This window comes from Orbicella franksi, chromosome 8 (assembly GCF_964199315.1).
Source record: "Orbicella franksi chromosome 8, jaOrbFran1.1, whole genome shotgun sequence".
NCBI lineage: Eukaryota > Metazoa > Cnidaria > Anthozoa > Scleractinia > Merulinidae > Orbicella > Orbicella franksi.
In genome coordinates, this window is record NC_138152.1 from 13,117,560 (window position 1) to 13,141,386 (window position 23,827).

At 41.1% G+C, this 23,827-nt stretch overlaps 2 protein-coding genes across 2 annotated transcripts in view; both read right to left on the minus strand.

The window, feature by feature from the left end:
- Positions 1-1,725: 1,725 nt before the first annotated feature.
- On the minus strand, positions 1,726-13,897 carry LOC145494610 (uncharacterized). The gene is made up of 7 exons (XM_081474135.1): positions 12,406-13,897; positions 11,215-11,509; positions 8,590-8,872; positions 6,635-6,915; positions 5,216-5,347; positions 4,381-4,457; positions 1,726-3,788 (listed from the first exon to the last, which is right to left on the minus strand). The coding sequence occupies exons 1-7, from the start codon at positions 12,475-12,477 to the stop codon at positions 2,535-2,537; spliced, it is 2,394 nt and encodes a 797-aa protein (XP_081330261.1). The 5' UTR covers positions 12,478-13,897; the 3' UTR covers positions 1,726-2,534.
- A 497-nt stretch (positions 13,898-14,394) lies between these two features.
- The window catches only part of LOC145494608 (ATP-dependent RNA helicase DDX54-like), a 33,522-nt gene continuing 24,089 nt past the window's right edge, over positions 14,395-23,827 (minus strand). Inside the window, exons 19-29 of the mRNA XM_081474134.1 lie at positions 23,659-23,823; positions 22,309-22,438; positions 21,564-21,646; positions 20,832-20,893; positions 20,197-20,326; positions 18,994-19,063; positions 18,761-18,839; positions 18,176-18,277; positions 17,704-17,802; positions 16,656-16,753; positions 14,395-16,300 (exon numbers count right to left, since the gene is read on the minus strand). Of these exons, the coding sequence (XP_081330260.1) occupies positions 16,107-16,300; positions 16,656-16,753; positions 17,704-17,802; positions 18,176-18,277; positions 18,761-18,839; positions 18,994-19,063; positions 20,197-20,326; positions 20,832-20,893; positions 21,564-21,646; positions 22,309-22,438; positions 23,659-23,823 (1,212 nt within the window). The 3' untranslated portion in view covers positions 14,395-16,106. The remainder of the gene's footprint in view (positions 16,301-16,655; positions 16,754-17,703; positions 17,803-18,175; positions 18,278-18,760; positions 18,840-18,993; positions 19,064-20,196; positions 20,327-20,831; positions 20,894-21,563; positions 21,647-22,308; positions 22,439-23,658; positions 23,824-23,827) is intronic.

Here is a 23,827-nt window from a genome sequence, read left to right on the forward strand (position 1 = left end):
TCGCAGCAATACATTTATCAGGCATTCTAGAAAAATGTTCCCTCTGATAAGTCTCTTGCCTTGTCTCTCTTCGCTCTCTCAGCGTCACTTGAATATCCTCGACCAAACTCGACCCAGTCTCCTTAACTCTCGGCGGTGAACCGATGTGCTGCGTTTCTGAAGTTTGAAAATGCACAGAACATCGATGAAAAATCACACTATACTTTTTTTCACCGATGTGATCAAAAGCAGAAGAATTCTTCAGACGGCTAAGAAAAGAATTAGGGGTTGGGGGCACTTAAAGTTGAATTAATTGTTCTGGTTGCCATGGTCCCTCATGGGGTGAGTTTAGCATGATCTCTTCCTGATACGATTCAAAATTCACTATATTATCAAAATGCTCCACTCAAACATTTTATACCCTTAAAAGAAAAAAACAAAATAAACTCTTCAAAATTCACCCTCGAGTTGATAAAAAAGTCATTCCTGGAAAGGAAAGGTGGCCAAAGGTGCAACACATTCTCAGTCGTTTTCTTTCAGACTGTTTTTTTTCAATACTCTTCTTCGCATTCTATCAGATTTAATTACGGATCAGTTATAAAAAAAAAAGACCTTACTTTCGCCTGTTCAGACATTTGTCTAGTTGGGCGAGAAAAACGTGGAACAAAATATAGAGGGGCTTGTTGCGATAAGGTTTTCCGTGCCGCACTCCCCTCATAACTTGTTCTTTTTTTCCTTGTCTCTTGTGACAAAATATTATTAATACAGAAGATGACGGAAGAAGCAAACGAAAGGATACACACGACCTTTTCTGTCTTTCTTTCTTCTCATCATGCATCTCGTCTTACAACCGTTTCATAACACACCGACTGGGGATGGGTGAGGTGTAGTTGAGAGGAAAAATGCATGAAAATATAATTTTATGAAGTTCGATAATTCCCCTTAGTTGTAAGCTGAAACTGTAAGTTTCAAGGAATTTTTTTGAACAATTATTGGATGAGGTTTTTGTGATGTCCAGAATAACCAAGGTCGAGGTAGGGGTTAGGCTGACAACCCTTACCGAGACCTTGACTATTCTGAATATCACAAAAAACGAACCTAATAATTGTTTCATTATACATTTAACGAAAAAAAAAAAAAAAAATGGAAGTCACGTTTCTGTTTCTTCACTGACGGCAAACAACACAAAGCGCCCGAACTTGACATGATTTCCCTTAGAAATCATGCACCGCGGTCATACATGACATGATCAACCGTGACCTTGGGTGTCCTTGACACGATTATTGTACAATCTGCCGCTAGATGACGCCACAGGCGCTGATTTCGAAAATTCACTGTACGCTTTCGGCCAATCAGAAAAGAGATAGTGAGTTCAATGTACAATTAACCAGATTATGGTGGACAGTTACATTAAGGCAGCATTTCACTCACGATAATAAGGTAAGCCTACACAAGTGCGCACTGCAAACCTATTGGAAAAAGAATGTTAACTCGGGCCAAAGAGTCCTTACAACTACAACTACGCCAACCAGACGCCGCTGATCTTACATGAGCCCACGTGCTAAACTGCAGATAAGCGACCACCATGGGTTTGCATTACGTCATCGCTTGGTCATAAGGATTTTTTTTTTCTGACCGATGCATAAGGGAAGGGAGGGATGCAGGGGTAGTAAACGCGCTATTGCTCAGTCATTCCCAAGTCCCTGGCGCAAATGCGCAGTTTCAAGTCTTTACATAACATCGAGGTTAATTCAAAATAATCTTTATTTGAATTACGTTACAACAGTCAAGCAAAAATAACAGCGTGTTTAATTACAATAATCTGCGAAGGTTACAAAGCCAACCAGCTAGTTTTTGGTTTGGTCAATCGAATTGTACATTCTGAAGAATGTAAGAATTCTTAAGGATGTAAGAATTGCTGTTAACTGTGCTTATAAGATTATTTATACCCACGAAATCTGTGATTGTGAGAAGAATGTGAAATTATGGTGTGTACAAAATTGGATATAAAATTTAGAGCTAAACACGTTGTGCATCAAACAAGTCAAATAATTTTTTGAATTGCATTCGTTCTTTCTCTCAGAAGCTATGTCAATAGAAGACAATATATACTCATAGCGGCTACTCTGAAAACAATATTTCTTACATTATCTGGGAGATAATTACAATAATTTAATTGTACCTCATTACACAGCAGTTGTCGATCGTTTAATATCGATTCAGCAAGCCTAATACACTGTCAGAACCCGAGGGGATTTCCGACTCTTTACAACCAATCAAAATTTGCACGACCACTCGCCGAACAAAATCTCCTGATGACTCTCGTAACCACACAATTTTCGGCTATGCTTGGCTGAATTAACCGCTGACCAAGTGGCCGGACAACTGTGGTTACGAGATCTGGCTGCACTCCGAGAGCCACAAGTCATTTTGTCGTCATGGTGACGCGTAACGAAGCAACATCTGTAACTAAAATAGCGGAAGTTTAAGAATGACTCAAAAATCGGAGAAGCGATTCTGTGAGAAATGCTACTTTCTCTCCAAGCGATCCTATTTTACACAGCCGTATTTGTAGGTTCTCTTACTTCTTGCCTAGCTTGCCTTATTCCGTCAGACTTTGTAAAATCTACCTCAGCATAGATACTCCTGACTGGCGCGGATTTCGGTCCTGGCGAAGATTGTCGACACGAACGCAAGTCAATATTTGGAGGGCGCCGGTGCTGTCGTGAAGGCGACTCGGACGAATTTTCAGTTCTGTTCAAGTCAAGCATAACGTAGTTAAGTTGAGTAATTTCTTCGTCTTCTCGAGTTGACCCCAGCGATGTGCTTCCTACACATTTTGGCGGTTGCAATCTCGCGGGTTCGCTTTCTCGTCGGTTTGAACGAGGTGATCTTCGCCACCGCTCGTTTTCATCCAGAACTTTCCCAGGCGAAAATCCGACGTAATCAAGCGCTTCTTCTAAGCTCGCATCAGTGTCGCCATTGGCTGACAAAATGTCATTGTTGCTGCTTTCAAAGGGTTTCCTCGGAGAAAAATTAACGTATTGGGGAACATCCACCGCGCTTTTACTTTTTGCAATACCGTTGAAATCAACGTTTTCGTATTCGCGAGGTTTTTCAGAAAGCACGGATTCCAAGCTATGTTTTCTAAAGTCGCTGGTCGCGGCTTCCTGTTCAATATTATAGCCAGGGTTAAAATTCACATAACTGTGCATGTCTTCGTACGAAGACGACTCGACCGAACCGTTTAGATATGTCCGTGGGCTGAGAGAATCGACTTGCGCACTTCTGTTTGCGAAAATCTCTCCCGGAGAATAGTTCACGTAACAACGATTTGACTCTTCTCGCTGATTGGTCGACATGAGATTCGGAGACCCGGGCCTCGGAGAGTTCGAGCCCGGGGTAAAGTTCACGTAGCTTCGAGATTCGTCTGCCGGTACGGCCAGCGGACTCATTGAGACATAATCCTGCCCAGAATGCCGACGAGAAGTGGATGGAGATTTCTTGATGCAGACGAACTCGCGGATGTCTGGTTTATTGGGCAGGGCGCTTTCTGTGGTCCTCCGTTGCCTAGGCGACGAAGATTTCTTCTGCTGTACAAACTCACTGCGGGCGCTCGGACTTTGAGTTTTCGTACTTCCATTCTGTTTGTCGAACTGTTGTTTCCTTGGTGACGTCACGTCCATGTAGCCCCCTTCGGGAGTAGTCTGCGTGAGTTTTGAGTTTGACTGAGTTTGAGGGTCTTTGAATGCTTTCACAGCTTTAAACTTCGTTGACTCCATGTCCACGTAAGAGCCACTGTTCTTGCGCTGGAGAAACAAGAGAGAGGAGGTGGTGATGACAAAGCCTTGAAATCCACGTACAAGGTAGGTCGCTTGCAGGCAAACAGAGAGACAGACAGACAGAGAGACAGACAGACAGACAGACAGACAGAGACAGACAGACAAAAACACAAACAGGCAAGCGGACCGTGAGACAGACAGGCAAAAAGACAAAAACACGAACAGGCAAGCATACAGTGAAACAGACTGACAGGCAAAAAGAAAAAAACAAACACGCAAGTAGACAGACAGACAGACAGACAAAAAGGCACACAGACAGACCGACCGACCGACAGACAAGCAAAGACAAAAACAAACAGGCACGTAGACAGACGGACAGACAAAAAGACAATAACAAAAACAGGCAGATAGAACCAATTCATGCTGAAGAAGGAACACTTGTTATTATCCAACTGCAATCAGTGGAGTACAAAAAATACGCGAAACGGGTACCAAAAAACCTAGGACATTTGCACCTACTATGCAATGCGCCCACACCCACATCGAGGCAATGACGAGCAAAACTGATTTTCAAAAGAAAGAAATTACACCCGACCCAGTCTCGAAACAAAACACTCACTCGGTCTCCACCCATCTTCATGTAATCCTCTTCACTTGTCAGCTCCTGAACGTTTCCTGGTCCAATATTCATGTACTCTGTGCGGATAACATCTCATTTAGTACAAAGCAATAATAACTAAATTATAATATTTAGAGAGGAAGCCACATTAGCCTTGGCTGGTTTTCATGCAGGTCCTCTATCCTGGTTGACTTGGAATCGAACCCGGGCCACATTGGTAGGAGACGAGTGCTCTATCCCTGCTCCCCCAAAAATGAGCTTTGATTTTTACTTAACTTTTATCAATTCCTTGGTGAGGCACGACTTTCTAGTTTATAACTTTCCTTCCATTAGTTGCTGTTGTTGATGAGTTGAATGACACGACATAGCTACATGTAGGGGCTCTGTTATGGCATACACATTGTGAGAAATTTAACTAAGAATTTGTCCACTCCGTCGTTTGATTTCGGTCTCAATCTTCACCTAGCTTTAACAATCCTCGGTCAAGTTTAGTTTTCTGGTATACAGACCTCACTGATGTGCTACCGCCTTTTTACAAACAATTATTTTCCCATTTTCTTTGAGTTTAAGGTTTTTCGTTCATCGCTAACTGAGATGTTACCCTTCCCATCAAATGAATTTGTCACGTTAGCTTGCCTTAATGAGAACACTACCCTCCGAAGCAGACTTTAAATTCGTCACGCAATCTTCCCTTCCACGGATAAGCGTGTGACGTACCCAGATAGCGTTACAGCGTTAAGAAGACAACAATTCTTCCAATTTGCGAAAAAAAGAGACAATTGTTACAGTATCTTGAAATGAAAGTGGGGTTGAAAATATGCGTAATATGTCTTACCTGGTTGTTCATCTTTCTGTTCTGTGAGAGGTCCAGTGCTGTTCGCTGGTGGACTCAACAACACTTTGGCACTGAAATCTGAATTCTGCTCTTCCTGACTTCTGGTTGGGCTGTTCACACTTGCATTTATAACTATTCAAATAAAGACAACAGAACGACGCGTTCAATACATAATTAGAACTGATTGTCCAAAAGAAACGTATTTGTTCGCTCTGATCAGGCTCAATGAGAAAGAGCTGGCACTATGGTCTTGTCCACACTACGCCGGAGAAATTTGAAAACGGTGTTTTCACTTTGAAAACGCATCAGATGTTTTCCGTCCACACTGCTCCTGAGGAATTTGAAAACGCAACAATCACTGGTCATTTTGGAGTTGTGGCTGAGGAAAACTTGGTCAGGGAAATCACTTGATTATCGTGATGCTTTCGTTTTCGAAAAGTTTCGTCTTCAAAATGTCTTTCGTCCACACTGAAACACAAAGCCGGCGTTTTCAAATTCCTCCGGTTTGAAGAGCGTTTTCGAAAAGCTTCGTTTTCGTGACGGATTAGTGTGGACGGAAGACCTAACCGTAGAAACAAAGCTGCGTTTTCAAATTTCTCCGGCGTAGTATGGATGGGGCCTAAAGGTCCGCACACACTAAAGGACATGTTGCGAGGACGTGAAGCGAGGACAAGCCACTTTGTGTGTAAGCTTAGAACGCATGTTGCAGGGACAGTACGTAAGCTGGTGCACACGAAACGGATTGAGGCATAAAAATGCGTCGTAGAAGAGGAGAGTTTGCAGGAGCAGCGTACACGATGCGACATTGAAAATTGAGATCATTTTGCCCTTGCTTCATGATGCACGAATTTAAAGCAGCTAAATTTCATGCAACACGTTACGGAGGGTACAGTTTGCCCTTGCAAGAAGTCTTTTTCGCAAAAATGGGCATATCACATATGTTAAGGAAAACTGTCGCTGCAACATGGCCCCGCTTCATGTCCCCGAATCATTTTCCTTAGTGTGTGCCGACCTTAACAGAGGCTGCCAGTCTTTGAAGCGTGCTGTTACCCGTAAACTTCCGCTTATAAGCCACTCCACTTATAAGGGCCCCCCGGTTATAGGTCCATCTCCCTGTAAACAAAATATTACTTCCAATTATGAGCCCCCCGGATATAAGCCCCCTTTCAGTATAAAATGAATTGACTTCGACTTAGTCTGATGTTTTCAAGCTTAACTGAAAACCAGTCTATGAAAAACATATTTTGATCAACACTGGTGTAGCTCATTTCGAAACGGTATTTTTATTCCGCTTATAAGCCCTCCAATTTATAAGAATCGTCCAAAACCCCTTGCGAAGTCGCACAAGCTTAGGGCTCATAAGCGGAAGTTTACGGTAATCGAACAAGACTTGAGTGATAAGTAACATGGCGAACTTGCCTTCCTTTGACCTTCTTCGTGGCAATAAGCGATTTAAAACAGAAGGTGTCTTGCTTCTGGGACTCGAATCACCTTCTGATAAATTCCTCGTGGAATTCGAAGAACCGGCATGAAACAGGGCTTCAGGAGACGAACTTGGCTCGGTACCAGAGCGGCGACGATTCAGTGGATAAATAACAGCCGAGACAGGGCGTGGTCTGGATTTCTGTCTCTTCCCTTCACTTGAGCAGCGCCGTCTGGACACTGGTTGAATGTCCGATGTTGAGATGTTGTGCATGGCCCTAAGACAAATAAACATACATCAATTGGCAACTTAATTTATTTTATTGTTTAAAATGACCTATCCTGGTTTTCAAGTAATACATTAAACTGCAAATTAAAGAATAGTTGTGCTTGGCCCGTAGTAAGATTTCTAGGTACACATCAGTCAATTTGAATAAGACAAACATTTCAATTTACAGAATGTTACACATACTAAACTGTGTACTGTGAAATTACATTCCTCCCGAGCATGTGGTCTCCTCTATTGCCCTCCTGGCAATCTCCATCATACTTAGGTCGTGATATGCACACATCATGAACCACGCACAGTTACAGTACTTAATCTACATAACAGTGTGAAGAATTGCAACACTTGTTCTTGTATATTGTACAGTTAAACCTGGGGCGGATCAATGGGGGAGACAAAATAACATGCTGACTTGGCGACCTCAGAATGGCGGAGATCCATTTCTGAGAAGTTCAATTTTAGGAATTTTCTGGGAAAGGATGCCCCCCCCCCCCGACCCCCCTACAGGAGAGCACCTATGGCTGTCCATATCCCTAACCCCCTTCTCTAAAATCCTGTCTCCGCACAAACAAACCCCTTGTAAGGGACCACCCTCGGGGAAATGGGAGGTGGCTGCTTAATAGGGGTTGTTGTAGTTTGAGTATTTTTTACTCTTGAGTTATCTGCTTAATAGTGAATATGGACTAATGTCAAGACAATCATGATGAACATATGTTTGAATGCTTTTATCAGGTGTCCCTTTCTATTTCAGACTGTTATCTGTCATCATCTTTTCCAAAGACAGGCAAACTACATGTACTATTAATAAATATTTTGGGTGGCCATTTAAAAGTGGTAAAGACAATAGGTGAACCCTCATGGGGACGACCAAAAGGCGGCCACCTAATAGAGCTGGCCAGTTAATAGGGGTTTCATTTTCAGTACTTAACTGACAAAAAAGGCTTTGATATCTGGCTGCTTAACAAGGGGAGGCCTCTAAATAGGAGGCCACTTAATAGAGGTTTGACTGCATTTTGACCTACTCCACTGCATACCTTCCAACTCTCATTGCTTAATATTAACTGGGCACGAGTCTTATGCATGAGGGTCCAAAGCTTGGATCTGCCACCAAAAGACTATTTTCTCATACCTTGTGCCCAATTAGAGGTATTACAGGTAGCTGACACACTTTTTAAAAAATATCTAAGCTCAAACCAATACAAAAAAAAGAGTCCATGCAAATGACAATACACTTCTCTCAATTCTCCTATAATTTTATGAGGGAACATATTGGCAACATCATGGCTCTGGGACCAGGAAAATGTTTGAAATCTCATCACAAATCTCTTGAAGATCCTTCAGAGTCTTTGGACATCTCCAGATATGTTTGGAATTCTTTGAAATTCTTAATGCGCTGCACTCTCATGCCTGTCTCTGAAAAGATATGCAGGCTGTGTACCATTGGCTCACCAAACTAAAATGCAAACTTGCATCAAGATGGCTCATGAATTTATTGAGAGCTCTCACTTTTTTTGGGAGCAAATACATTACTAAACAATTTCCTTTTTATAATTTTTTGCAACACGTTCACTGAAATGATTGTTTAAAAGATAGCAACTGTTGAAGATCTGCGAACTTCTAGTGTGATGTAACATTTTAATTGAAATATACGTAAGAAAAAATTTACCCCAGTATAGCGTCATGCATGTTCTGCGCAATAATCTGATCATCAACTTGGATCCAGAGTTCTCCAGCACCTGTCGCAGCGGACCGTCCAAGCTCCATGAAGAAAAAACAGTCCGTGTGTCCACAACGTCTGACACTGACAAGCTCCAGCTCAATCATTGACTCTTTGGTATCCTTTCTGACCAATGATAAAGAGTTGTTGGACAGTTGAAGATCATATTGCCCCGTGAGGTTCTTACTGGTGCCCAGTCCCCTCGGTTTCACAGTGACAGGCCATTTTGACACTAACAAGAAGAAGGTTGTTCATCATCAGGGCTGGTGAGTGGACCTTTTTACCAATGTCATGCTTTTCCAATATTTACATTTAAACAAAAATGAGCCTCTCTGCTTAATTTATCATGCCAAATTAAGTACATATGCAAAGTTTAATAAGAATCCATTGCAAACTTATAAAAATAGGGGACCCAAAACTTGCCAATTTTATGAAGAAATGTATACCTGGGGGTAATACATACATTTCTTCATAGAAAATGGCAAGTTTGGGGTCCCACTTTTTTTTGACTTTCTAACAGATTCTTATGAAACTTCACATGTTTAAATACTAAATTCAGCATGATAAATTGATCTGTGTTAGGTAAAAGGTAAAATCTGAATACAGGCCAAGTGGCCAATCAGACTGAAGCTTACATGTATCCCCATTTCTGTAGCATGAAGCGACTAGGAGTATTTCTACTCCCACCTGGATGGGATGCTAGTCCGTCACAGGGTTACCCCCAGCATTAAATTTGCTGGTACCCATTTATACACCTGGGTGGAGAGAGGCACTGTGAGAGTAAAGTGTCTTGCCCAAGAACACAAGGCAATGTCCCCGGCCATGGTTTGAACCCGGACCGCTCGATCTGAAGTCAAGTGCACTACCCATGAGGCCACTGTGCCTCCAAATTGATCTATGGAGGTGATCTTTTTGTTTACATGAAAAATACAAACGTTTGAGAGCCTACAAGGATACGTTCCCAGAAATTGTCCCACCTCCCCAACGAAGATCAGTACAAATTGGTGAGAGGATCCATGAGCCAAAACTTTTACAGAGAAACAAAACTGAAATTCTCAGAAGGATGACAACAAGTGGAGGGGTGCAGGGGGTCATCCAAGAAAAAAACATATGGTTTGTGGGGGATTACCAGTGATTCATGGAGTAACACAATTTGTATGCTGGATGGCACAGGAGGGGGGCATTGGGATTTTTCAGTTTTGCAGATTTGGCCAATGTTTGGCTTGGTTTTTCGGCTTTCGCACTTAAAAACTGCGGTTTTTTAGTTTTGGTGTCTTGTGCGATTTGCGGTTTTTTTCTGACCAATATAGTCTTTGTTTTCGGTTTTTGTCAACAATGATGGCGGTTTTTTGGATTTTTCGGCCCAATGCATTTTATGGTTCTTCTGGTTTTGCCAAGGAAGTTACACCCCACAGTGGCGCTAAAACTGTAATTCCAAGGGACCACTTACAGTTAGAGGAATGCATGACAAGCCTAGTCTCTTTGGATGCCAAGGAGACTATCAAAAGCTAAAGATAACATCAAAGAAAAAGACTATTTCTCAAATATCATGCAGCTGAGATAATATCTTGTGGACTTTAACCTTAGACTGTGGACCATCGAGTTTCTATAGCTCAATTGCCCGTTGTCTCCCCGTTTCATCGTGGGAATCACATTATGCTCACTTGCTCTGTTCACGAGGAATAAAAGCAAAGGAGAGACTGTTTGGTTGTAAAATAATTAGTAATTTGGTTGTAAAATGGGGCTTCCATTGTGCCTACACAAATGAAAATTATGACAATGGCAATCAAAAAGTAACTTCACAATGTGGTGTTTCTTTTAAACAAAAATCATTTAAAATCATTTTATCGTGTAGTTTGTTTCTAGTTCCACAGTGCTATAGGTCTGTGGAGCTGATTTACACAAATAAGGAGCTTTTTAGAGTATGATGTGTTCTGCACTAACGAGGGAATATACAGAAAGAACTTTGGAAAGTAAAAGAAGTTTAGACATATAAATATTAAATAACAGAAAGAGAGATTCTGAAGACTGCCAAAGCTTTGTTAATGAGGGCTTTTGCTGTATTTCGGTTTTGGTTTTGTGGTTTCCAGCGATTTTTGTGCAGTTTTTTCGGTTTCTAATAGGCCCCTACACCCCCCTTGCACAGCTTGCCATCAACTCCTAGCAACTCATTGTTATGTAGATTGTGTTAATTTGTTTCAAATATTCAAACCCGACCACTACATCAAGAAAATGAATACTGCTTCCTATTATAGTCCGAATTATTCATAAATCCTGATAAAAACAAAGCCTCCACCAGCACATTGTGTTACGCAAATCGAGAAAACAAACCTTGTCACACAAATAACATTCCCCTTCCTTGTTCCACAAAATAAAATAAATAAAAAATAAAAGAATGAAAAAATTATAATAATAATAATACCAACAGGGTAGTCCCACTAGAATCAAGGATCAGCAACCACATGACTTAATTTCAAACGGGGAAAAAATAATTTACATATTGAGGAAGAATGATCGACGTAATTTGATTGCTTTAGAAGAAGATCGGTCTTTCCCGGGGTCTTTGTAACCTACCAGTTGCATTCAGGACTTCATCCTTTTTCTGCTCTATCTTCAAGCTCTTTAGCCAAGCATTTAGCTTGTCTTCAGAATCGGCGATCAAGCCAAATGCATCTTCGCGCGTGTACAAAACGAACACCGATCTGTGCTTCGAATCTTCTTTCTTTGCGATGTTCCAGCAGTCAGTTAGGTAAATAACTCGCTTTGGAGTTCCTTTTAAACGAAACTTCTTCTCGCTCTCGTAGTATTCCAGTCGGGATTTTCCCTTCCTTGGAGACGAACGAAGAACGAAGTATCGCTTCTTCTGAGTCTATTGAGAAAACAGATGTAAACAATGTTTCACGTTACGAGTACATTTCATGCTCCGGACTATTTATCAAAGGGTTTTTTCGGCTGAAAGCCACAATCGCCAAAAACGCCATCAAAATACTCCAGAATCATTGTTAAAAATATTATAATTTTTAATATCTGTCAAACTTACATGAATTTGCATGTGTAAGAGCACAACTTGTTTTCCACACAAAGAAAATGACATTGTCTTTCAATTTGCTTCGCACAACCTCTCAAAACAATAATTAGTCGTGCTAACATGCAGCACCTTTTAGCTTAATAAATAACAAAAGTTCCAAAATAAAGACTATTTTGAGGACTTAGATCTACACATCCATACTGCCTGTGTACAAAAAAACAACCTTTAAGCTCACAAAGCTGTTTAATTAAGTAAGTGGGCTTACATAATTAAAAATTGCCGGAGAAAATTGAAATCGTGTAGGTAATACTTGAATTTATATTAACATTGAAAACAATCAAGATTTTGCTTGAGATCGAGATAAAGATGTATCAATACAACTTTTATCAATGGAAAATGCTCTCGAGGTTTTACCTCATACAAGACGAATGAAATATTTAAGATCCCCTGCAAAGCTAAACACCGAGTTTTAGTTGATTGGAGTGCAAATTAGACCTGGTGTTTGTCGTATACAATCGCTCAAGTCATATTAACACAACAAAAGCCTCGTTGAACTTCACAACTGCTACTGGAATGCGCGAGAAAAAAGCAAACTAAAGAATTGGCAGTCAAAATCAGACCGACAACAACATCAACGAAATCTTAGGCCAATATTGAGAACTTAAAAGGAAAAAGCTCGATCGAGGACACTTCTAAGATCGAGCGCTACAAATTAAATTTTACTACCTTCGCTTTACCTTAAGTCGTTTAAGATGACCTTCCATAACAATATCCCCATCATTCATGATGTTTTGTTGGCTGAGAACCATAGAAGATGACTTCTGATTCAAAATTCCAAGGCAACAAGTACTAATTTAGAATTCGACAGTCGTTATGTGTGAACCTCTTCAAATAAAGTGGTTCGATTTCGAAGCTTTGTCGGTCGCATCAAAACTGTTCTTTGTCGCTCGATGTCAACTCAAGGTTGGCCCTTGTCATGCTTCATTATACTGTTAATTTTCCCGAAGTTGGACCAAAAGGCTTGGTGCGGAACTGATTCCAGAAGAATTCTTTGAAATACCATGTTCCATACTGTGTAACGAGTGCCCTCTGCTCTTCTCAAAGCGGCAATCGGTACCAGGCTCCGTCAAGTGGCTTGGGATAAGCGTGGTGAGATAAGCGTGATGAGATCCGTGAGGAGGACCGTGATAAAACTTTCGCGATCCGCTGTGATAACGAAAGTTACGATCAGATATCACTAATATCTATTAGTAAAATCAGTAAAAGGTTCCGCAAATTCTAATTTTCCATTAAATGAAGTATCGATCCTTATAAAAGAAAGATATACAAACACACTAATTATAATTCGCGTATTGCCTAACAGCGCAGACAGCAAGCAATTTCATGCAAGCTACAGACGCAGTTTTTACACACCCACTGCAATACAATGCCAAATAATTGTCTATTGTTGCAAGACTTTGATATTTTTTCAACTTTTGTTAGAACGACAAAAGCAGAAAACAGACATCCTCCTAGCCGAAGGGCCTTTTTACATCGTTGATTAAAATAAATTAACTTTTGGCGTCACACTCTAAGAAAAAGAAAAAAAAAAACAAAAATAAATAAATCATAATTAAAGGAAAAAAGGTCGCCTTATTCTCTTCGTCTGATGAAAAAAACGACACGTTTATGACGGTGAAGATTTCACTCTGCTAAACCCGAGATGTTCGCAATGATTTGACTTGGTTTACAAGCCTTTTAATCTGATCTGAACTGATATTTTTATGGAAAACAAGATCTACAGGAAACTTAAGTTTCGCCCGTTGATTCATTTACGCTCCAATCTCCGATTCAAATGAGGAGACCAAATCCCTGAGGGGTAATTCTGAGGACAAAAAACAGCTTCATCACACAGGAGAAATATCATCGTGTACCTTTCGGCTTATGAATTCAACCAGCAAAAGGGTTATACACAACAAATAAAGAAAATATGGTAATAGAGAGCTGTGTAAAACAAAAACAAAAACAAAAAAATCATAAAAGAAGTAAAAATATACTTCCTTGATCTGTATCTACGTTTATTAAAGTCTCTCTTACCTCTACCAAAACTGACTTTAAGTGCTTTAGGGCATGTTAAAATCCGCCTATAGAGAGGCGTTTGTTTCCTTTTTAACAATACTCTCCGACAATACAAAATTTGGCTTCATTAGAAGGTGCAGTTATTCGGCTATCGGAAATGTGTGGGTTGTGGTGAAAGAATATATTCTTCGGAGACAATTTTCCATTAAAGCCGTACAACACAACGCAGCTGTCATGGAATAATTATCGTTGTCATTTCGGAATAAATTATTTCAACGACGTCAGTCGTATATTAAACTACAGTTACTGGACAAACATAAACTTCGATAAAGCGACACTAAGAGGTTGCGACACTTAAGTGTGAGAACCTTATTTTGAAAAAAACGTCCAATTTACCTACTATATAAAACGCAACCTAGGTTTTAATGACTACAGGACCGAACAAGCCAGCAAAAGGTTCCGCAAATTCATCACAGTATTTAAAGTAATTGCTAAAAGGGAAATTTTTGCTTCCTTATTCTCTCATACATATGATATCTGTTTGTTTTCCGGTTCATTATGCTAATTACAAACAATTTAAACAGTGACGCCACGAGACATCTGCCAGCGACAATGGGTTTCCCAGCTTATGTCGTAAACAACAAGGAAAGCAGACAAGCCCGGGGGGGGGGGGGGCACTGCCATATATGGGCTATATAGGTATGTGCCGCTGTGAAGGGTATGGTTTTCAAGCAGTTTACTCTAGGATAGGGTATATAAATCAGAGCGTTTAGGTCCAGAATAGGGTACCATTTTTCCGAAAACTGACTAGTTGGTTGAAGATAATATTTAGACTAAGGAAACCAGGAATTGCCACTCGAAAATATAAAAAAAATAAAATCGACAAGTTTAAATTTACGCAAATTAGCCGTTATAGTGTCGATAGATGGGGGGATTTGGGGAGTTCATCCTAGTATAGGGTAGCAAAATTCAGCTGAACTAGCTCTGGTATAGGTTAAGGGTTCCAGGGTCCCAGCGGCACATCCCCACCCAGAAATTCCCAAAGTACCCCCCCCCCCGGGCAGACAATTATCTAGAAAGAGACAGTTTGAGCGACTTTAGGTATATGGTGTCTTTCAGATTTAAATAGTCGAGAATAAAATATTCAGAAAATTACAAGACTTACTCCCTCTAAACAAGCTACCTCTTGAAAACAATTTACAAACTTTTAAAATTCCTGCTGACAATTCACATAAAATTCTCGGTCATAACTATCTTGGTTCCGTTTTTGTTGATCGTTATCTCTGTGATGTTTCGTTAACTTTTAGGAAACAATTATCTCGAGGTTAGCGTTTCCGTCATTTTCAAGGTGATTTTGTACCAGGGGAAAAAATGAATTTATCATATGAAGTGGCATACTCTGTAGCTATACTATTCATTGGAACAATTGTGTCGCGGGTGCTTATGTCCTTTTGCCTTCCTTCAAAAAGACATTTTCGGTGAATAGGAGCGAGTGTTTTTGCGGATATGTGCGGGCCGTAAACAAAGTCTAGCGCATAAAATGTCAAGTAGAGGAAAGGTGCCGAGACAAGTTTGAAAGTCGGCGTCGAAACGAAATAAATATGTCGCAGGGTACTTAAGATTAGATTACACAACACCTGCAGAAAGCTGCTTGCTTGACACAAGTTTATTTCAGATATTCACGTCATTGTAAAAATTAAATATTGGAACATTAGCGGTGTCTTGCAACCTAACAAGGGAAGAGCAGTGTCTGGAACTTTTTTATGTTCCTGTCGGGTTGTCTTTGTCGCTTCTTCTGTTTCTTTCTTTCCTAATTACAGTGGAACCTCGATTTAACGAAGTCCCTGGGGACCGGCCAAATTTGTTCGTTAAATCGAGGGTTCGTTATATCGAAAACCTCGATATAACGAATTTTAGGGGAAACGACCAAAATGTTCGTTATATCGAGGTCGATTTTACGTTTGGGCTTCCGGATTATGTTCGTTATATCGAAGAATTCGTTATATCGAGGTTCGTTATATCGAGGCCATCGTTAATTAGAGGATCGTTAAATCGAGGTTCCACTGTAGCCGTCTTTTCGTCTCTGCACAGTGCCTTTATCATTCATGCGCTTTGTTGCCTTGGCTACAACAAATTACAAGACGCATATCTGATTTCATTTGGAAGCAAACACCTACTCACTGAGCCCGCGATATGGAGGCATGAAATGAAATATGACGTGCTTAGACGGCGGTAACAAGACGCAACAAAGTTCGGAGTCATCGTGTTGTTTTCTGATTGGCCAGTAAGAATCGGAACACTTCGGGCCGAAAACAGCCCGAGGCTAAGTGTTAACCGAAACAGGCGCTACTCGGCGTTACCCCCTCGGACTGATTTCAGTTCACTTTCTTCTACTTGGTTTTCCTCTGCCCCTTTTTCCTTTTAGTTTTCCTTTATTTTGCCGTTGCATAGTAGTTTCCTTTCTGTGCCGAGCCTTCAGTATCTGGTCCTTGGATTTCAGTTCGTTTCCACGCGGTTTAGCGCCTTTCCCGCCAAAACCTTTACCTTTGGGAGGAAAGCTTTTCCCGCCTTTACCTAAAGCAAAGAAACAACAGATAAAGAACATGATAAAATTCAACTTCTCTTGCAGTGAAACTCGTTAATTCTTGAAAAAAAGAGCGGTTTTAAATTGAGTGTCCCAAAACCAAACCAATTACTTACCAATTAGACTATTCAGCCAATCTCAAATCGGAGTAAAACCAAAACCAAAACCAAAGTAATTGCCTGATTACTTTCGACACTCAAGATTATCAGAGGAAACTTCTTAGAGAGAAGGGGGCAAGCTAATGCGGTGGACTGATAATGCTGAAGACTGATTTTCTCCTCATAATAATTTTTTCCGAGGTTATAATTCGTCTTGACAAATAAAACAATCAAAGTTGTCTGTTACCTTTTCTGTTCTTTTTGTGACCTGGCCTCGTTCCATTCTCCTCGCGATCTTCTGATCCGGGAACGTCCATCTTATTTCTTCGTAACCAGTCTTGGTATCTAAGTTTCAGTAGTCAAAGAAAACACTGAAACGAATGCGTGATGTGCTACTCAACATTCTGATGACCATCAGCTAACACATTTTATCACTTATGTTATAAATACTATCAGCGAAAGATCAATAACCTCCTGGCACGTTGTTTTTCAAATATTATTGAAGTAAAATTTTAAGGGTGACATGGCAGTCAGAAGAACAAGCACCATTTCGAGGGAATTGCCTTCTCAGAGGAATGCACGAGCTTTAGGTTTTCAACACCGAAATTCCAAAGAAACTTGACGCGTCGTCGTTGTGCCATACTGACGCCATGTCTTCGGAGTGCTCGGAAGTGTTCGAGCTAGGTTTTGATTGGCTAATAACTACTGCGACCCTTTCCGAGTGCCTTACGAAGATTTATCGACAACGGTACTTAGTTCCCCGGCTAGCTGACTGTGCTCTTGCGCAAGACACTTAACACTCACTGTACCTCTCTCTACCATACCTACGTGAAGAAGACGGTAGCTGTGAATTTTCTGCTGGAAAGAGGTAACCCTGTGATGGACAAGCATTCCATCCGAGGGGAGGGGGCTAGAAACACCACTAGCCAATTGATGCTTTGGACACCGGGATAAGCTCTAGTGGTTTGGGGACACTTTGGCTTGATGCAAGTGTTAACTAACATCTTTCTTTTCTTACCACTTGAATGTTTTCACCTGGCTATGCAAACACTAAGCGAGAGATGTAGCTTTTCTGTGTAGAGACTACAAGTTTTTTTCTGGTGTGAGAAAAAAGCGAGGAAAAGCGAAGAAGAGTACTGTAGCTGCAAGCCGTTATTTGGGCCGTCACGCAACGATCCACATTACCATTATTGTTGCGTGACTACAAAAGTAACAGGGTAGCGGGTGACCTGTCTATTTAGTACAGATGGAAAGATGAGTTTCAAGATTTTTTTATGATTATGTCTACAGGATACATATTTTTCTTGTAGGTTGCTGGGATCCGCACGCCGCTCTCTGTTCTGAGTTTTTTCACGTTACCATCTTCTCCAACATAATTTTTCCTCTTACGATCCCTAAAAAACGAAAACCAAACCGTCATTTACAAACATCGCGGCCATTACATCTTAGAGGGGACGTAATTCAGGTAAGGCGCTCATGGAGGTAAGAGCGTTTTCACTCACGTGGCCAGGAGCGATGAATATTTATTGGAACAAAAGTGTTTACATAAGAAAAGAGTTGAACTCCCACAGAATTGGTTTGGGACACCAACATGGCCGCCGTTTTTTGGGACACCAATATGGCTTTCGTGACGTCATGTGAAAACACTATACAGTGACTCAACCTCGTCCCCAGGCTCTCTCTCCTTTACCTCCCCTCAACGACACTAAGGAGGTAAAGGAGAGAAAGCCTGGGAACGAGGTTGAAAGTAGCTTAGTTTTCTTGTACCATTTTTTGAGCGACTTGGCTTGTCTCATTCCTTCTTCTTCGTCAGCTTGGATGTCCATCACAGCACCTGATACATCCTTCTCAAACGACTTCAAACCAAGCCTAAAAACACAAACGAAATGCGAAACCATGAAACGATACCACATTGTCCCGAGAACGTGGCAACCGAAATTACATGCTCTACTTCTCGTTTCATCTACCGAGCTTAAAATGTAGCAGTAATCTTTCCCCGTCTCCACATAGGACGTTTTTATTGAGCCTGTGCACTACAGCATACTCTAGTGGACGCTTGTTACTTAACCTAAAAACCTAGTAAATGGTCTAGTTCACCACAATCCTCTTTGTAGCTCAGTGGCTCGAGCGCCAGGCCGAACACGATCATAGAGTCGCTCATAGCTCATAAGAACTTGCTTTACAACTTTGTCAAGCATCTCATTTCTGACTAAACCTCAACAAGTTTCAGACAAGTTGGTAGAGAAAATAACTGAAGATAACCGTGAAGACTATGTCTGGATCTGCCATCGAAAGCGAGTAAAAAAGAACAAGTCAGTAGCTTAAATTGTTTGTACACCCATCCAAACTTACCCCAGGCCTCTCTCGCCGTAATGATCCGAGGCGGTATGGGGAATGTAGTTCTCGTCTCTGAAATTCTTCATGGAAGAACCTAAGAGAAGAACAGAGACTCAAACACATTGAAAACGACAAAAAGATATTTAAAGATTAAACTCAGTTCCAATTATACCACTGCTAACCAAAGATAGGCATGAGAAGTAAAGATATTGCGGGAGTGATGTATTTAGCTGACACTTAACAATTACCTTGAGGATCGGACTTTGATTTCTTTCTCTTCTTTTTCTGGCTTGGATCGAACACGGTGGCGAAGACTCCCTGAAAAAGAACAATATAAGCGTTTCACTGGGAGCTTACATGCTTACATTTGCTATGACTGCCATAGAGTGGTTTTCATTCGAGTGTCGAAAAGTAATTGGTTTTGTATCAACTACGCTACACGATTGCCTTGAACAACTCGCGCCACTTTTTCATCCAATCAGAAGTCAACCCAAAAACCAGTCGTGACTCACTCACACACGTTTTCCCGCGCTTTGCGTAGGCTACATGTAATTACTTCGAGCTTTGATTGGTTCACTGGATTGCCTGCGACCTTCGTGATTGGCTAAAGTGATTACATTGGTTTTGTTTTTACGACACTCAATTGAAAAACGCTCTAAATAACTTGAAATGATCCCTACATTTATAAAGACAGTGTGTGGTAGACAGCAGTAGTGTGCAACAATTAATGACCCGTGTAAATCAAGTTGTCTCATTGCTTTAGTTTATGTACAAAAAAAATTCCAGAAACTGATGCATCTGATAGACGGTTCTGGTAAAACATTTCTGCAGTGATACAAGAATTACTAAGCGAATGCTCCGACGGCCCTCCACTAAACAATAGACAATATTTGTATTCTCGGTATTTGACTGGGACTAGCTTGCAACTAAGGCTAATGCGGGGAGTCTTTTCAAATGGAAATTGCATTTATCCCTTTTTCGTGGTATTCCCCCGCATGATCGTCCACTGCAAGCTACAATTGTAGTTCCAGTCCAGTACTGAGAATAAATAACCGTAAATAGCTGTTCAGTAAATAACCCTTCAGTATTCCACAGATGAAGCGGAATATCAATGAAGCATTCCCGCGTGGAACTATTTAGCAATTAGATTATGAGCTCAAGATTTCTATCGTGTGATAGTTGACGAGGGCGCGTCCAGAGTCAACTATCACGCATAGAAACTGAGAACGAATAATCTAGTTTTTTTGTTATAAATCTACTAGTCGTTCAAAACTTTATCTAAATCCTCTTCACAGACACTTCGAAAACGCAAAGAAGCGGCCCCCTAGCGCACACTGCTAGGCTACTCAATATCTACAAAAGTGAGTAGGGTAGCCAATCAGAGAACGGCATTCATGATAGAACACTAGTAGATTTATACTAATAATCGATACACGCCGACTCACACACACCCTAATTTCATCCGTAGTTGCGCTACTGTTCTGTTCTTCACTTCCGGTGCCAGCACCCCTCCCCAGGTCAGTCACTGAGTCGTCCTGTTTGAGTCGCTGTGCTCTTTGAATGACGTCGCTGTGACGTTTTCTGTGAACGAATCAAAATTAAGGTGATTGAGTAAACAATACCACAAATGGAATATGACTTAGGTAAGCTGCACGAGAGAAACTGCTACATTTAAATACCACCCACTGGGGATATCTTTACGGAAGCTCCGCCCAAAGGTCCGCTGATGGCGAAAAAGCGATTGATCGCTAGAAGGAAACTAACTGGCTATAAAGTCGAATATCTCCCAACTTCTACTACAATAAATGCACCAAGAAAGAATTTATATCTTGACGTTAAGCTTCTGTTGGGTTCAGGGCGAACTTTCGAGTGATCACTGCGGGTTCAGACAGGTACTCTGTCGATTCCAGGGTCTAAACACAAATTCTCCTGACAGACTGCAAACATTTCTTTTAATGTTAGTGAAGAAAATATGGTGACACATCAAGACGTACCCCCTAGTTGATCATCTGCTTTTTCTCATCACTTGTATGTATTATATTATTATCTTCATTATAATGAGAATTTAGACGTTAATAAAACGCACCTTTTTGACATCATGATAGACTGCGCTGTGGATTTTGACGTAGAACCAATCTCGAAGATTGTCTGCAGAAGAAAAACAAAAAATGGTCTCAATAACAATTAGTCATGTAACTACCGTCCTGTTTGAGTGGTTTTCACTCGAGTGTCGAAACGGACTCGTTTTCGCTTGGTTTCGCATCAGCACGCGAAGCGATTGGCTTGAAAAACTCGCCCCACTTTCTCATCCAATCAGACGTAAAACTAAAACTAATCGTGGCGCGTTTGCACACGTTTTTCACGCTCTTTGCGTCAGCTACATGTATTTGCTTTGGGTTTGGATTGGTTCACTGTATTGTCTGTGTACTTTGTGATAGGTGAGAGTGAATACTTTGGTTTTGGTTCTAAGACACTCAACTGGAAACGGCTCTAGCAACACTGAGTAGTTTCATTACCTTCATACGTACACACAGTGAGCTACTCTCATAAGAACCGAAGGCTCATTTTTTTTTTCATTGTACGCAAAGCTTACTTGTTGTAAACACATTTTTTTCAGCGGACTCTCTTGTGCTTGAGTTTCTCTGAGTGTAGGCTTATGGGAGGTGTCTGCGTTTTGAAAGTCGGGAACTTAATGTCTGTGACCACGAGGGTAGAATTTTGACGAAGTAAAACAGACATAACGCTTCTTCTTGTTTCCAAGGGTCAATGGTCACCTTAAAATGTAGAAAAAAGTCCTTTAACTGTGTTTAGGAATTACCTGTCTCGGCCTGAAATTCCTCACACCGTCCAAAATATCGACTCTTGAAGTAGAAGCCACATTGGAAGATGTAACACCAGATTCTACATAGGGAAAATTGAAAATCGACGTAATTTAATCAGAAAATTGAAATTGCCATGCCGTAATGATTCGATATGACGTCCAGAGCGTTATCTTATTTTGAGCCGGAGCTGAAGGAAAACTGAGCATTTATTAATAAAGAAGTGAGCTTATTTCTTATTTTACATTACACCCAAGTGTTCGAAACGAAAAGGAATTTTTGTTTTGAACGAATTGTGCTCTCACATGGATATAACGATCAAGACAGTTATTTTTTTGTAATGCGGGTATGATGCAAGCCGCGCAGAGGGAGGACAATCGATCCACGAACGGAGGATCTTAATAACCTCTGATAGCGCGAGGGAGGTTTACATAATAGTGGCTCTTATTAACAAAACCACATTAAATGGGGGCGCGCTTTTTTGGAAAGAGGTTTATTGCAAGGAGAGCGCTAAATCGAATCATCACGTTTTATGGAACACATTTCGTTTCCTTATTTAAGAGAAGATGGGATAGTAAATCGAAAGCGAACCCTGAAATGGCGGAAATAGGGCATGGCTTCTTCGTCAAGTCAGTTAATTAAGCAGTAGAAGCTCGATTTCCCATTGAAAAGACTCCGCCATGACTACGACAAAATAGCCTGACTACGGCTTTCAAACCAGAGCGAACGGGAGACTACACTTACTGAACAGTGGATGAACTGGGAGAGTAGCTGTGTCGATTTGCTTGGATCGCTTGACAGATTCCGAGGAAGCACTTGGCCTGGATTTTATGTATTGTTTGTATCCGTTGGCCGCCACTTGACGAAGAGAAATCTGCATGAAGACAGCATGTACCAAAACAATGAACCTGTTAAGCTTCAAGTTGCTGACCAGTCTGAGGAGATCAGTCTTAAATTTAGTGTCCAAGAAACTGCGGCATACGGACGAAAGAGTGGACGAAAGAGTGTCCACAAGGGTGGACACGCCCGTATTCTTAGCATGTGTCCAAACAAAAAAGACAAATAAAAACACACAAAAAACTGCAGTGGAACCTTGCCTTACGGCCACCCCGTTAATACGGCTACCTCGTTATTACGGCCACTTTATTCTGGTCCTAACAAGAGCTCAGTCAGTCACTTCCTTATTTAAAGGTCTCCTTTAATACGGCCACCTCGTTATTACGGCCACTTTATTCTGGTCCTAACAAGAGCTCAGTCAGTCACTTCCTTATTTAAAGGTCTCCTTTAATACGGCCACCTCGTTATTACGGCCACTTTATTCTGGTCCTAACAAGAGCTCAGTCAGTCACTTCCTTATTTAAAGGTCTCCTTTAATACGGCCACCTCGTTATTACGGCCACTTTATTCTGGTCCTAACAAGAGCTCAGTCAGTCACTTCCTTATTTAAAGGTCTCCTTTAATACGGCCACCTCGTTATTACGGCCACTTTATTCTGGTCCTAACAAGAGCTCAGTCAGTCACTTCCTTATTTAAAGGTCTCCTTTAATACGGCCACCTCGTTATTACGGCCACTTTATTCTGGTCCTAACAAGAGCTCAGTCAGTCACTTTCTTGTTTAAAGAACCCCTTTAACACGGCCACCCCGTTGATACGGCCAGATGTTTTGGATTAACGGGATTCCACTGAACTTTATTTACCGCAAAGTGTAACACTTTAAAACAGTTAATTATTGACAAACTTGAACCACGCAACAGGTTTCTGTAACTAAAGTGCAGACTAAAATATTTTCAACTCAACTGGATTTCATCCCACCACAGGCAATGGCGTACCTCGCATATTTACATTTTTTCACTACTCTTACCTGAGCCAATCGGGTTCTATTCAGTCTCGTTTCCATTCAGCTTTCTCAGTTTCTATTCAGCCTCGCTTTCATTTCGTCCATGAGGTGGACGCGATAACCGTTAGGACCCAACCAAGCGGTAAGTTTTCTAGCAACGCTGTTAGAGTAGTTCCAGATTGGACGCGCCTCGTTTGTTATCTACCATCTCATAAACAGCGCACAATCATGCAATAATCATTGTTAATTTGACTTACCAGGTCATGTGACTGATCATGTGCTCTCTTGAGAAAGTTCTGTTCCTCATCCACGAGTAGCTGAGGAACCGCGCCTATGAGCCCATCATCTTGAGCCTGCGAGTCTTTCCCTGCCAGTTTGAGCGGTCGACCAAGGAAAAGATGAAGATCCACCATGTGAGCTAACTGT